Source organism: Phoenix dactylifera, chromosome 5 (assembly GCF_051530095.1).
Source record: "Phoenix dactylifera cultivar Ajwa chromosome 5, Ajwa_hap1_PhDact_Kaust_v1.1, whole genome shotgun sequence".
Classification (NCBI taxonomy): Eukaryota; Viridiplantae; Streptophyta; class Magnoliopsida; order Arecales; family Arecaceae; genus Phoenix; species Phoenix dactylifera.
In genome coordinates, this window is record NC_143194.1 from 25,939,110 (window position 1) to 25,954,720 (window position 15,611).

Sequence of the window (15,611 nt, forward strand, 5' to 3'; positions counted from 1 at the left end):
GCAAAAAAAAAAAAAAAAAAAAAAAAAAACCGCCCCAATCTTCTTTTTTTCCAGCCTACCTGTCGCTGTGCCAAAACCGCAGTCATAAAACAAAACCACTCAGCATTTGGTTTTCCTTACGGCGGCCCCGCGCCCCGAATAAAATCTCGCCGCTTTGCCTCCGCCCACCCTTTCCCCTTTTGCCCTATCCGTTTCTTTCCCTACAATCTTCCTTCAAATCCCAGTAGAAGCAAGAACAAGGACATTCTTCTAATGGTTATTACTCCGAGAAATCTAATACCCTTTTGCCCAAATGGGTATCTCAGCGGAGAAGGATTTAGGTTGGGCTTTCGTTGGGGAGGGGGGAAGAGAACGAGATCGTAGAGACTGAGGCATTGGAATTGGGAAATTTAAAGCGGTCCAAGCATTGGGGTTTTGAGGGGGAGGTGAAGGAGATGCCGATGATGAGCAAAACCCGGAACGTGTTGGAAGGGCTCGTGAAGGACGGGGCGTTCAAGTGGGCGCTCAGCCGCCGGAACTCCTTCGATGAGGAGTTCGAGGAGATGGCCCGCTCCCCCTCCGGCAAGCGCAAGTGGATTTCCGAGCTCTCCCCCATGGCCAACGTCATAGTCGGCCGTTGCTCCCGGTATATATCTTATTATCATGATACTTCTGTCACTTTCCTCGTTTCCATCTGATTTTACTTCAAATCGAATGCATTCTTTTTTTTCTTTTTTCGTGTGTGTTTAGATCGAGCTTCGATTTTTTGTCCCCCTGAAACGCAACAGAGAGCAGCACTATTTATATGTTGTAGCGTTCAGCTTAGCAGTTTCATCTCAACTTGTTGGCAATGAGAAAAGGAACATGGGATTGCCCTACAGAAATTGGGCTAGAAAACGGGGTTTCTTTGTCTTGTCTCCTCTCAATTTTCAAGAAAGTGACTTCTAAAGGTTTCTAGCTATCCAATTACTAGTTTCGGTACAAAATGCTGGGAGCAAATCATTATTTCTCATCAAAATAAACTGTCAGTAAAGTTCAAAGGTTACGGTGTCTGTTTTTTGATCAGTCACTATGCGGTGAAAGTTGGGGGATTGTTTTGTAACATTTAATATTGCACTATTTTGTAAGCAGTGTTGCAGGCCGGGACACAACCTTTTTAACCTTGCGATTATTAGATGTTTCTGTAAATGGTCGTTTTTTTAATGTTTGATTGCTGTCAGGTTGTGCTAATTTTTGCTTTCATTGCCACTTTGCTGCAGAATTCTTGAAGTTTCTATGGATGAGCTTCAGCATAACTTTGACAAGGAAGCATCTGAGTCCATAAAACACCCATCAAATTATGCAAGAAATTTCTTGGAGTACTGCTGCTTTAGAGCACTATCTCTCTCTACTCAAGTCACAGGCCACCTCTCTGATAAGAACCTTCGCCGCCTGACATTTGATATGATGTTAGCCTGGGAAGCTCCTGCTGCCGCGAGTCAGCCTTTACTCAAGGTAGATAATTTAAAGAGACCCTCTCACACATAGATTTTACCGGACTTTTTATTCCAATATTTTTTATTTGGCTGACATATCTCACAATCCTGAGTGTCTGGTTCTTCCAAACTCAATTGTGTCTCATCCTTATTGCAGGTGGACAAGGAGAGTACTGTTGGGGTAAATGCTTTTTCTCGAATAGCACCTGCAATCCCCACCGTTGCAGATGTAATTACCTGCTTCAATCTTTTTGATGTGCTTACAACTTCGACTGGAGGTCGACTTTCATTTGCTATATATGACAAATACCTTGGAGCACTAGACAGGTTACCATTCAACATATTTCATTCACCATGCTGTCAGTAGGAAAATGTACAATATTGCTAACTATCTGTTTTATTAATACTTTATGCCTGTGATTGACAATGTAATGAAACAATCTATTTCACAAATGTCTTAGAGCAGAGCCTGTTAACTTGTGAAGGCATATCTTACTAATTAAGGACTTCTTACAAACTTAAACTATAACATCTCAGATGAACCACAGTGGACAGACTAAGAACATCGCTCTTCTAACATTTTCAACTAAGAACATCTAAGTATGCTTGCACCTGCACAGACCATACCCAGCATTGTTCTTCAATTATATTTGTATGTTTCTCCTAACACATTCATTTCTAACAAATGCAATGTTCTTATTTAGTCTATGCTGGTATCTGCTTATGCTATTCCCCTAGTGTATTCATACCATTACTGGTGTTCTCTTCCATTTATCTTGATTTGTACAAATAATATGCTTTCCCTATGGCATTCAATTTTAACCACCTTAGTATCCTCACTTTTTTGATGCTTCTACTTTGTGCGTTCATATTACTTAAACATTTTGACCTGTAGAAAATCACATCCCATTTTGCCATCTCATCGTACGTGCTTGTCCGCATGTGCAAATTTCTGCATAGTAAACATCTGAGAACCTAAACAATCAAACTGGTGCTTGTTCACACTATCAAATTTGAATGGAACCATTTTCTTATTCACTTTCCAGGAAAATTACAATTGTATACTTTCTTGTTTTATTCTTTCTGTTAGATAATCCCATTCTTTGGAGCTTCTCTCCATGATAAGAATTGAGGTTTTGTCCCTGTTCTGGTGCTATTGGAATGTTTGATATAGCATTAAAATTGCACCTTCTCCTAAACATATGTGGTCGGTAAAACTATATTATAGTTTAGCTCTTTCTCATGGGTCTATTGCTTGTCGAAAATCCTGTGTCTCAGATAAAATAAAACACTACTTTAATGCTTTTAACTGCTCATATCTATAACAATTTTTGTGAACCTGTTCAATTATGCCCCTTCAAATTACCTCTCATGTCACTTTGCTCCATGCTTTTTTCATTTCACTGAAAACTATGCACAACCAAGAAAATAGCCTCTCTGGTTGATCTTATTAGCAGAACTCATATTAGTTCTCAGATAAAATGAGTGGCCCAGATTGATCATAACTCTCTCCTGTATTTTTTCTAAATAAAGAAAACAACCACCCTCACTGTCATGAGCAATATACTTGTACCAAAGCATGATAACTGAAATGTAGAAGTTGAAGCCAAATCCATAGCGCTGTAATGCAGCTGTTGGAATGTGAAAAACAGAATGTAACTCCTTCCTTTTGTACATGTTTCTTCAAATGAGCGTAAAACTTAAATTAGGAAACTCCTGACCTAACCTTTCTGATTTCCACGTTCAAGAATCTCCATTCAACTTCTTCTACTTCTTTCTTCCCTTAGTTCCTGCTTCTTCACATGATAATGAAGATAAAGGACACTAATTTTTATTCCCTGGCATCGCCTTGTTGAGTATTCGGATGATTATTTAATATAGTTTAAATCCGTGATATAAACTGCACTAGCCCCTCCTGCGCGAGAGCGCACAGCATAATATACTGTTATCTATTATGTTGTCTACTTCTCTACTTTTGTTAATGTTTCATTGGGTTTGATGGCATTGTATCTTAGCTTCTTGCAACTTTTCGTGACTTCCTGATGAATTGAAGTAATTTCTTTTGCAGTTTAATAAATATTTGGATGTCTTTATGCTAACTTATCTTGTTTTTGGACAAAATTTCATCTCTTTATGTTACTTGAGGCATGAAGTCCAGTGGTCTTTTCTGCTAATTATGGCTAACTTACTAATTAACATGAATAATTTGTCCATACTGGTTGAGGGAATATTCATGCCAAGTTAGGTTTGTGGCAAGCATAATGTCTAATGTTGGAAGTTTCATGATTATATTTGATAGATTACTTGTAGTAAGTGGTGATGAGTAAAACATTCCAAAGACTTACAAAAGTTTTGATACTTCGGTGTTCTCAAAGTAGACAATGCCTTTTAGTCTATCACTCTACTTTCAAGTCTTATTTTTTGCATATGCAGGATTTTTACCTTTCTTCATTCCCAATGATATTTCAGTTATGCATATGCTGTGTTGGCTCATAACTGAACATATTATCGGTAAATTGTGTCTAATTCTAGAATTTCTTCCCCTTATACAGAGCAATAAAAAAAATGAAGACTCAATCAGAATCATCTCTTCTTTCGGGTCTTCGATCAGATAGAGGAGAAAGGATCCTTGATTTGGATGGAACATTGACTACCCAACCAGTACTTGAACATGTAGGAATTTCTATATGGCCTGGTGGGTTTCTGTGCTTACTAACATTCTACTTTTTGGTTTGGTGAACAATATAGGTCGTGTAATTAATTAATGATCTAGGATAGACAGCTTATTTTTAGGTACTTAGATTCACAAATCTTTGTTCACAGTTCATGTCCTCTTGCTGCTATATGATTACTTATTAAACCTTATTAATGCAGGAAGATTAACACTGACAGATCATGCTCTTTACTTTGAACCTCTACGAGTTGTAACTTATGACAAAGCAAAAGTATATGAACTTGCAGATGATTTGAAGCAGGTTATCAAGCCTGAGTTGAGTGGGCCATGGGGTTCACGTCTTTTTGACAAAGCAGTCATGTACAAATCAATATCCTTGTAAGTCATATTATTTATCAGCCTGTTTACTAATGTTGCACTCTTAGCTTCCCTTACTGCCACTTTTTTTTTTCCCCATGTTGTTTTTCTTTGGGTATTGGGTGGATAATTTATGGATTGTTGATGTTAGTAAGCGTTGAATATTCTTGAAGAAGATAATTGCATTGTAACTAATTATGCCTTTAATGTTGTTTGTAGATCAGAACCAGTGATCATGGAGTTTCCAGAGCTTACAGGTCATTCACGTCGCGACTATTGGCTAGCCGTTATGCAAGAAATTCTTTATGCCCACAGTTTTATTAGAAAGTTCCAAATAAAGGGTGTTGAGAAGGAAGAAACACTGTTGAAGGCTGTACTAGGCATTCTGCGTTTACAAGCTATTCAAGAGGTAGTTCCTTCAATGCCCATAAAATGTGAGGCGCTTCTAATGTTCAACCTCTGTGATCAGCTTCCTGGAGGTGACCTGATACTAGAAACACTTGCTGATATGATGTCTTCTAGGGGGTTGGATCGGGTTAACCAATTCAGTTCTGGAAGTGGAATGTATTCTATATCTGCTCTAGCAATCTTGTCAAATCTGGGGGTGGTGTCTCTAGATGCTAATAATGAAAGGCTTCTTGTTGGCGAACTAGTTGTAGGGCAGATGAGTTCCTTAGAGAAGGCTGTTAGCGAGTCCCGGGATAACTACAAAATGGTAGAGCAAGCAAAAGCCACGGTTGATGGAGTTAAAGTAGATGGAATTGATACCAATTTGGCAGTGATGAAGGTATTCAACATGTTGTCATCTATTTTCTTGTATGCATGTTGCTAGTGACCTTGTGTTACTGCAACTGATTATTGTTATATTACTGTATCATCTTCATAGTCTGATATGAAAAATAATTGTGTTCTTTAGTTCATATGGGCCTGATTGTGCATGGCTTGAAATGGCTTTATATAATTATATAGGTACGTGCGACATGTTTGGTAACAAGATAACACACAACAAATTATTATCATGATTTTGATTTAAGGCCAAAGTACCAAACAAAGATAATAAATAACATTTAATAGATAAGAAGTAGAATAGAAAATAAAAATTAAAACATAAGATAGAGATTGGAGGTGGATAAGGTTGTTAGAGAGAGATAGAAATAGAAATAAGCTTGTTAGTTGGAGAGATGTTAATTCGGATACGAGAAGAGGAATTTGGGGCATCAGGAAGATCAAATCTGATGTGTGATTTAGATGTGCAAGAGAAGATTGAGATCAGTTATTTGTATATTTTTTTTAAAACTACCCATGCTGATGATAGTTATATAATAGTGTTTTTATGAATCAAATAATATTCCACCGGTGGGCAAATTTGGTAGACCCAAGGATCCCCCATGCTCTTTTTTAATATGGTATAAATGTTTATATGAAGATGTGCTCATATGGTGCATGTTGATTAGATCGCACTTTGCAGGTAAGCATATGCATCATGTGTATTATGTGCCACTGTTGTCAATATAACAAGTTACTCGGTTGTTATGATGTCGTGGGAGAGCCATGATTTTGTAGGCTTCAAACTCAAAAAGTGATCAAAGATAGTCCAAGAGACATACAGAAATGGGTCACCAAGCTTTTATTTAAATTGGTGCAAGAGTTGTAGTTTCATATAAAGTCATTTAGGGTATTAGAGTCCTACTTTTTTGGGTCAATGGAGGTTATTTGTGGTCTGCTTTAGTCCTATTTAGGATAGGATTAGGTTGTAAAGGTCCTATTCTGGTATGCATTGATAAAGGAAAGCCCCTAAGTGATTAGGCTTGGGAATATTTGTGTCTTTGAAGATAGGTTCCTGGAGGATCCAAATTTTTGTAACCTTTTTTCCCTTTTCTTTTATACATGGGTGAGCAAGGCTTTGTGTTAGTAAAGAAAATAACAGTTGAGACTTTTTTTTTTTGAAAATATTTCGGGGGTTATGTTGCTGTTGTAATTTATTACATCATTTGTTTTATTGTTTTCTAGCCAGAGTTTGAAGTATAAGCACCACACCCTATTTATTTTATAACTATACACATTAATTAAGCTACATGCATACAATTTATACCAAGGTTTGCCGTACCGGTACCGATAGGCGTACCAGTCGCCATACCGATACCGATAGACGTACCGGTCGCCTATCGGACTGGTACGGTTTCGGTTCGGACTGGTTTAAACCGGTACCGAACCGGCTAGCTCTTCCATGCTGAAGCCGGGGAAGAAGAAGAGAAGGCAAAAGCGAGCGGGTGAGGGAGGTAGGAGAGGAGAGGCTGCCGGCGGAGAGCCGCGGGGGGGCGGGGGAGCCTGCAGGGGCGTGGTGGAGGCCGAGGCTACGGCCGTGTCCCTTGTTTCGAAACGCAGCCGCGGAAAAAAATTTAGAAATTTTTAAGTGAAGTTGGCAAATTGGTTGCCGACTTCACTTAAAAATTCTTAAATTTTTTTTCCGCGGCCGCGTATAAACGGGGGACGCAGCCGCAACCTCGGCCTCCGCCACGTCCCCGCAGGCTCCCCTGCCCCTTGCGGCTCCACCGCCCCCCCGCTCGGCCTCCGCCAGCCCCTGCAGCCCTCCGCGGGTGGCGGAGGCCTCTCCTCTCTCCCTCTCTTCCTCGCTCTCTCTCTCCTTCTCTTCTTTTTTCCTGGCTCCGGCTAGGTTCGGCCCTGTACCGGTTTCCACGGCTCCGCTGTACTGGTTACAGGTCGGACTGGTCCGATACTCTGGCCGGTTTGGCGAACCTTTTTATACTATGTTAGCCTGACAAGCCGGAAAGAGCAGGCAATCAACTTATGCAATCCTTAGGCTGAGATTTTGCACTTGGAATTGTTATGTGCAACAAGATTCTGGCCTGAAGTGGTGGGCTGAGCCCCGTAACCACATATTAACGGCCTACATTATCCAAAACTTGTGTCATCTTGCTTATGTTCATCCTTGAATATATCCATACCTTTTTCTTTGCTTTTTCTGGTTGTTTGTCCAAGTTCTTGCTCTTGCATTATCAGATACAATATTGTCAATTAATATATTTCCAATAGACAGCATTTAACTGTCTGTCCTCGATCCTCATGGATCTGTGGAATGACCAGTTGCTCAACTTTTGCCAGCATGTCCTTCTAAGATGCTTGATTACTTCTGTATTTCTCCTGCCTTCTTCTAAATGAGGTCATTTACCCCCATTTCACAGGACATTTCTCATCCTACGTAATTTTAAACATAATCATGGGGATCTGGGGTTCAATAGTCTACTTTTGCAGGAATTCATGAGCACAAAGCACAACCTTGGCTTGAAAATGATTGTAGTATTCTTTACAAAATTTTGAAACTGTAAGAAACGACATATTGAGGAAAAATCGGTGCTTGATTCTATTTAACAACTTGATTCTGAGCATCCAGTATCCATTTCTAGAAGAATGCCATAAATTGGTTATTGTGTAAGTTTTGTTTCCTGTTTATTCTTGCTGTGTTTCCTTTCTGTGAATTGTGGAATATGAGTTAATGATGTATTTGAATAACTAGTATCACTTTAGTCAAATATAGTCAATTGAACTGTCAATCTGTCATTAAATCCATTGATGCTCTTGTTTTGCATAGATATTATATGCTTTATCACATTGCCTTCAACTTGCAGGAGCTATTATATCCTATGATTGAACTGGGAAAAATCCTCATTTCTTTGGCATCATGGGATGAATCTCTCAAGTCTTTGGCATTCTGTTCTCTGTCTTGTTACATAATTTTCAGGTTTGACTCTGTTGCTTTTTCACAGATAAATCTATCAATAGTGCATGATTTTCTTTGTAACTAGTCCAACTCATTTTGAATACTTGTTCACTTTTGTTTTTTATAATGTATTTAAGCATGTTGCTACTTTTTCTAGAAAAAAAAATATTATTTATCAGCATAGAGATGATTAATCTGTTTTCTGAAGGTTCCTTAGCACCAAAGCAATGAGTGTTACATTCGGTTTAATGTCCCAACCTCTGAATGATATGGGGTTACATCCAAAAAAAAGAAAGAAAAAAGAAAAAGTAAAAAAAGAAAGGGAGCAGTGATTGCTGAATGGTGCTTTCTGTCTTGTGCATATTGAATATTCATAAAGTAATGGTCTTGGAGAATTCTGAAGGATATTTCACATCAAAGTACAAATGACATGGTTTTTTTGTGCATAAGTTTAGAGTATCAGATTTTCTCGGTATAAGATCTCAAGTAGAATCAGTACCAGCCATATGAAATACATGAATCTGACATCAACTTTATATTTTCTTTTCTTTTGTTTGTTGTTTTTCCTGTTGTGGTTCATTCTTTCATACCCTCTTCATGTGTAATAAAATATGCAACTATGCTTAAAGATAGCCGGATAGGGTGCATAAAGCCGTGTTGAGTGTAATGTGAGGTAGGCCTCGGCCATCCATGGTGGCTAAGCTTTTAAACCTTCATTAAAATTGTATAATCATGGAGATATATGTTTATTTGCATGATGCCAGATATTGTACTCTCATGGTTGGTAGATTTCTATGGGGTCATTCATGGGGATGCCTTATGTAGCATAACACAGGAAGTGTCAACTTCTGATGTCACAAATTATCCATACCTCATTTACTTCTGTTAAGGAGCCCAAATTGCCTGATTTGTTTGAAACTGGGCATGGTCATGTTAATTTTGCAGAAAACTGATTTGATGCAGTCGAACTATTGGAGATATGCTCGGCACAATGCTGGCAGATGCTTGCTGCAAGGGATCTCTTTGAGCAAAAGCAAGATTTTATCAGAGCTCCTTTTTTTTTTTCAATAAGTTTGACAAACTCCACTTCATTCAATATCTATTGAAATGTCAATCTTTTGGGAGCACATAATTTAGAATTTTAGATCATTTATCATACAGTAAAAGTTTATGAAATGTCTGCATCTTTTTAGACTTGGGGCATTCCAAATATGCCAGCATACCTGCTACTCTTGGTTTCGTCAGTCAGAAATGTCCAAGCTTGATTATGTAGTTCAACATTTCTAATTTTCTATTTGTCATTCGTGGATGGAGAAGCCTTTTGTAGCATAACATAGGATGTTGCAACTTCTGATGTCGCAAGTTATCCATACATCATTTACTTCTGTTAGGTAGCCCAAATTGCCTGATTTGTTTGGAGCTAGGCATGCTTAGGTTAATTATGGAAAAAACTGCCTTGATGCTCAGATGCCAAATTAGTGTAGTTGAACAATTGGGGATATGCTCAGCAAAATGCCAACAGTTGCCTGCTGCAAGGGGTCTCCTTGAGCAAAAACCAGAACACAAGCTCTTAAAGATTTTACAAAAATCTCTTGTTTTTTCTAGCTTGAGAAACTCAAGTTCCTTCAAAATCTATTCAAATGTTAATTTTTTGGGAGCACATCATTTAGATCATTTGTCAATCTTAGATAGTGTCTAGTATCTGGGACATCAAAACTTTATGAAACATCTGCATCTTTTTCAATCCTGGAACATTCTGAATACATCGGCATACATGCTATAGTGCTACATTTGGTTTCATCAATCAGATAATATCTGAGGTAGCAAATGTGTGAAGCAGTCTTGCTAAGATGGACAGAAGTTATTTTTCAAAGGTCATTTGAATTAGTTGAAGCTTCTTGCCAAGGTAGAAGAAAGCAGGCTTAGTAAAATGCACCTTGATGAAATAACTCTAAACTAAAGACAACTACAGAAGACCAGTAAGATGGCTTTACAAGAACTTGATTGTTTGAAACAAAGATTGCCAAACCGGTACCGGTCGGCGTCATTACCGGTTCGGTACCAGTACCGAATTGGCAAAAAAAAGAGCATGTGGCATTTAAACTAAAGCCACAACCATAGGCTGTGGCATTTAAACTAAAGCCATTAGTTATGGTTGTGGCATTTGGCCAAAAAGGCCACAATGCGCGCTGTGGCCTTTTCAAAAAGTCACAGCGCCCACGCGCTATGGCTTTGGGCCGCCAAAAGCCCAAAATAAATGGAATTGGTGCGGTTCGCACTGGTGTAACACTATAATTCCGGCCCCATTGGGCTGGAACCGTTTTGTATAGTTGAACTGTATTGGTCGGAGCTGGTATCGGTTTGATTCATGCCGGTTCAGCAGACCTTGGTTTGAAATAAACATACTATGAACAATTATATAAGAGGAATGTAATTAGAATTTATGGTAGATTAGTAGGTAAGTAGAGAGTGCAAAAGTTTGCTGGTAAACTGTGAGGGGTAGTTGAGGGTGTGTAAATAGGTCCTATTACTCATATATTGAACTGTCAAATTGAAAAGGATTTTATGTTGGATTAACTGACCTCATGATAGCTCAAAGTTGGTCAAAGTTGTATCAGGATTTGACAGAACCTTTGATGATCACCGGCTGATACTTTAGTACTTAATAGCAAATTAGCAAGAATTACTAACATTATCTGGTTGAACTGTTCTAGGAACCATGCTCTATCTCCCTGTCCTACTCCATTTTAAGACACTATTTTAAGCAATGCTCAATGGAAATATTGTTGTTCCCTTCATTTTATCTTATTCAAGTTCAACTTTGTTCTTCCAGGCTCCACTAAAAAGGGATGTTGATGGTACAAACCTGATTGCTGCAATGCTTTTGAATTTAGATTTGGTTTTATCATTTTCAAGTGCAGTAATCAAAAAGTCTGCACTCAAAAGATGAACTCTTGATACTCATATCTATGGTTGCTAATCTGACTAGGCAGTTCTAGACACTTCCCCCCTCGAGCACCTTAGAAGAAATGCCGAGGTGGCAGTGCAGGCCCTTGGAGTTAAAATTACCTAGATTCATTATATTCGTAGTAATGTAACCAATATTTCACCTGTTGATGGACTTACATGATCATGACTATCCATCCATCTGTCCATCTGTCCACCACAAGTGCGTATATATGTAGCATATATATGGATTAAGCTGTGTCATTATTATATGTGCAAAGGCATTAGCATGAGCAATTGGCGGTTGTTAGGCGCTTGCTATGTATCAAGGTGGTGTCACCATTAGGAACCATGTGCAAAGGACTTATGCGGCCACCTTTGACAAGATTGCTTGTAGTGCAACCTTTCTAAGCAATAAGAAGCTATACTGAACCTTGTATACAATGTGAAAGATGGGAGGTCTAGACAAGGGAGTGAGCTCCAATAGTTTGTAATGTCTAAGCAGATTTTCTAACCTGTTGCCCATCTGGTCTGAAGATGGAGGACGAAAAGGCTTTGAAACCTTTTAGATAGGAATAGGTAATATTAGTTTTATGCCATTTATGCAACACCACATGTTTTATGGTCCTGTGGATGTCTATCAAAGGTTATAAACCAAATTGTGAGTTGATCACTAGTGGTGGAATTGTAGATGAAAGTTGATTGTGGCTGAAATTTGCTGGCATGCAGAAGGAATATTGTATGTGTTTTCCAAACTTGGCTTTCAAGATCCTAAACAATGAGTTTGTGCTCCATTAGCACAATAATTAGTAAACTATTGTAGGAGGCTATGCAAACCAAATATTTAAGTGCTGGTGCTTAACCAAAGATTTATGTGCTGGTGCCAGTTGGTGTGCCAGCGAATGTACCACACCTTGTCAAAATGAAAAAAAAGACCTTACCATCTTTTCTAATTAAAAATAATTTTGAAGAAAGAATGGATTGATGTCATGGTGACCTATAATTTTGAAGAAAGAATAGATAGATGTCATGGTGACCTATGCTGGGCACTGATACTAGCCTGGCAGAGCTAGCAACTATGAGAGGAATCCAGCATCGACAACCGATCGCAATACAATGCATATTGTGGGAAAAATTTAATGATGGAGACCTACAATATCAATGCTCTGCTCAGGTGCCATGAAAGCTGGAGCACAAGTTTCAGGAATAATTATGGAAAGCAAGGTCCACTGTAAGAAGCGCTGCTATGTATATCTTAAAAATACCAAGTCACATGCATGCACGCACCTGCAGACATGCGTGAATGCATATGCACACACCCATGCCCAGCTCTCTTTACACACAAAAGTAGACACTGCTGACATATGAGAGGGACAAATACTTTTGAGAATTCAGTGGAAGCATAGAAGCCATAATGGTATTAAAATACATTATAATATTGGAGGAGTTTTAGATGCTGCTTTTATCAGGTGGCATGGTGGTAGGCATTATGTTGTGATTATAAATGATGATATTTTGCAAGACTAAAATTTGTATTCTCAGTGTTTTGGAACTTCAAACTAGGAGCTTGCTAATCTGGAATTCTTTCAAAAGAAACACTTCTGTTGCAGCTCTTGCAATATCCATGTCATTAGTACTTGAGTCCTCACATTGAGTCATATGCTGTGCTTTGCAGGAAGATGCTTCCTTGCTAGTTCTTCATTCATTTATTATTGTGTAGTTTGTCCTCTAATTTCATGAATGGAACTTTGCTTTTGACTGGTTCATAAAAGAATATTTTGCTTATTTAGAATATTTTCTTTTTCATAAGCATTATTATTAATTCATGTCATGGCTCTTTCATACTGTCAATATGAACGAATGCAGGGGATGGCTAGGTTATGTGCTGGTTGTGGTGCTTCTCTTTATTGCAATCTTCATGCTGCTTACTAGATTTTGTAGTCAAGGCCGGCCAATCAATCATATTAAGGTGATGGCCCCTCCGGCAATGAATACTATGGAGCAGCTCTTGGCTGTTCAAAATGCTATTTCCCAAGTTGAGGAGCTGGTCCAGGATGGGAATATCATTCTCTTAAAGTTACGAGCCTTGTTACTCGCTGTGCCTTCTCAGGTTATTCTTCTTTACCTTCTGTACCAACATATCTCTGATATTTTTTCATTGTGCGTGTGTGCGCATGCCTGGATAAATAATTTAAATTTGGAGCTAAGATCATGGAAATATTTCATCTCATTAGTACAGGGGTTTTAGTAGGAAGTTATTCAGACTGTATGTGATTAGTCATTAGTGTGAGGGAGACGCTATCTTCTTTAATCCTTCCTGACTTTTCCATTTAGCCGCATTGGTGGGTACTTGCACTCTTTCCTTTTTATGTTTCACTACTTGTATTGAGCTCGAAGGTGAGAGAGGTGTCCCCTTTCTTGTCTATCATTATATAAGTGTAAATGCATGGGCATGCACACATATATAGGAATATACAGAACATATCTTTGGATCTGGTGCATGTTACAAATATACTGAATTATCAGGATGACACAGTTCAAGTTCGTCTTTTCTTATACCAAAAAAGTTCTTTCAATTACCTCTCATTCTTTTGTGATGGATGATATTACAGTTCAAGTAACACCACATTTAATACCTGGATCTTGAAACTCACGTTATCTAAATTAGTGAATCACCAAGTGAACCCCCAAGTTTATTGAATTTCACGTGGTCACATTATTGGTTAGCTTGATCTGAGACGATGTCTCTGTCCACAGCCACTTCACAGTGCTTTAACAGGTTCATCCATGTGATAGAAGGTTATTTTCATCTAGTAGCTAGTTGTTGGTTGGATCTTACAGTGCATATGTTTGCCAATTATGTAACGAATTCAACACAGCGTCACCTAGAGGAGTATATGCACATGCAAACATAAGTTCTTAAGCTTTTGTTGGATTATAAGAACTGAGTGAGACAATAGTCTCTTTAATAGATGTTGCCCTTTTTTCCCATATATGCATGCATTTAAATGTCAAATTCTTATATGTAACTGTTTATTCATATGTGAGGCAGGCAACAGACAGAGCTATACTGGTGCTTGTTCTAATGGCCTTGGCTGTAGCCTTTCTACCTGGTAAACTTATCATCTTAATGATATTTCTGGAGACATTCACAAGAAACTCGCCTCCAAGAAGGTCTAGTACAGAGAGGTGGACAAGGAGAATAAGAGAGTGGTGGTTCAGCATACCAGCTGCTCCTGTAGTGCTTGAACGGGACCAAGAAGATAAAAAGAGGAAGTGACCTTGTATATAATCATGTATGCTTAATTGTTTCATGTATCCATAAATAAGATTTTTTTCTGATTACCTACATCAACACCCCAACGTACAAGGCATGGAAATAAGAAGACAAATAACAAAAAGACATTTTCGATTCACATTACTGTATTCAGCTTATATGACATTGCAGTTACCGGAGGCATCTTTTTAACCATCCTCGTCCTTCTTGAGCTCATGCCATGAAAACAATTACTAATGGCGGCCGTAGACTGCTCAAAAAGTTTCATGGTCTCATCCCATGATGGCTGCTGCTCTTTATGAAACGCACCATCCTATATTTCTAATTTTCTGGTGCTACTGGAGCTTTCAGGAGTGCTTTCCATTTTCCTCCATACCCTCTCCCATGTCCTAACGCAGGTATTTTGGTTTCTACGTATGTTCTCCAGTCATTTGCAATCACTTTTGAGGAACGTCAGAGATTTCAGGGTAGGGGATGAGCTTTCGCGCATATATGAAACAAACTTTTATGGCATGCGGGAAGCTGGCTTAACCTGTTTATTGATTGAATTCTTTTTTTTTTTTTTTTGATATTAGAATCTGCGTTAATCTAAAAAGGCCTTGAGTTGGTGATGCAGCGACTGTAGTATGATTCCTAAAAGTGGGCTGCATAATCTGACTTACAACAATTTGATAGGATTTTAATTTTCCTAGCTTTATCCATTATTTGTCATTTATTTTTTGTTAGATTTTAATATAAAAATAGTTTTTTTACTATTTAATGCAGATGCTTGGGTTTCAACTCCACCGAGCCCACTTGGGAGAATCAGTGCTTTAGAAAGATTTCACTAATTCAAACTCCGGAAAGCAATTCAATGATATGGACGTGCAGTCTGTACTCCTATCACCGACACAACTACTGCATGATTCTCTTTTGAAAGCTGTGGTTTCTGCGTCTTTCAACTTATTCCGAGAATTTCGGAATCCGCCATTAATGAAAGTTCTTCCTCACATATGACCTTGTGCTCTAATTAGGTGGTCGACATCGAAATTCCACTCCACCGTGGTGTTCCGCACCGGCTTTCCATATATATATATATATATATATTTGATATCAGAGTCGAGAACGGCTCTTGTCCGATGGTGGGAAGGGTGTGAGGCCCAATAGTCCCACATCGGAAAGACT

General features: G+C 38.5%; 1 protein-coding gene across 1 annotated transcript; it reads left to right on the forward strand.

Annotated features, from left to right (window-relative positions):
- The first annotated feature begins 67 nt into the window (after window positions 1-67).
- On the forward strand, window positions 68-14,586 carry LOC103712895 (uncharacterized). The gene is made up of 9 exons (XM_008799594.6): window positions 68-625; window positions 1,239-1,473; window positions 1,612-1,781; window positions 4,007-4,149; window positions 4,329-4,506; window positions 4,705-5,272; window positions 8,133-8,245; window positions 13,037-13,280; window positions 14,223-14,586. Exons 1-9 carry the CDS (start codon window positions 435-437, stop codon window positions 14,448-14,450), a joined length of 2,070 nt encoding a protein of 689 aa, XP_008797816.4. The 5' UTR covers window positions 68-434; the 3' UTR covers window positions 14,451-14,586.
- Window positions 14,587-15,611: the final 1,025 nt, after the last annotated feature.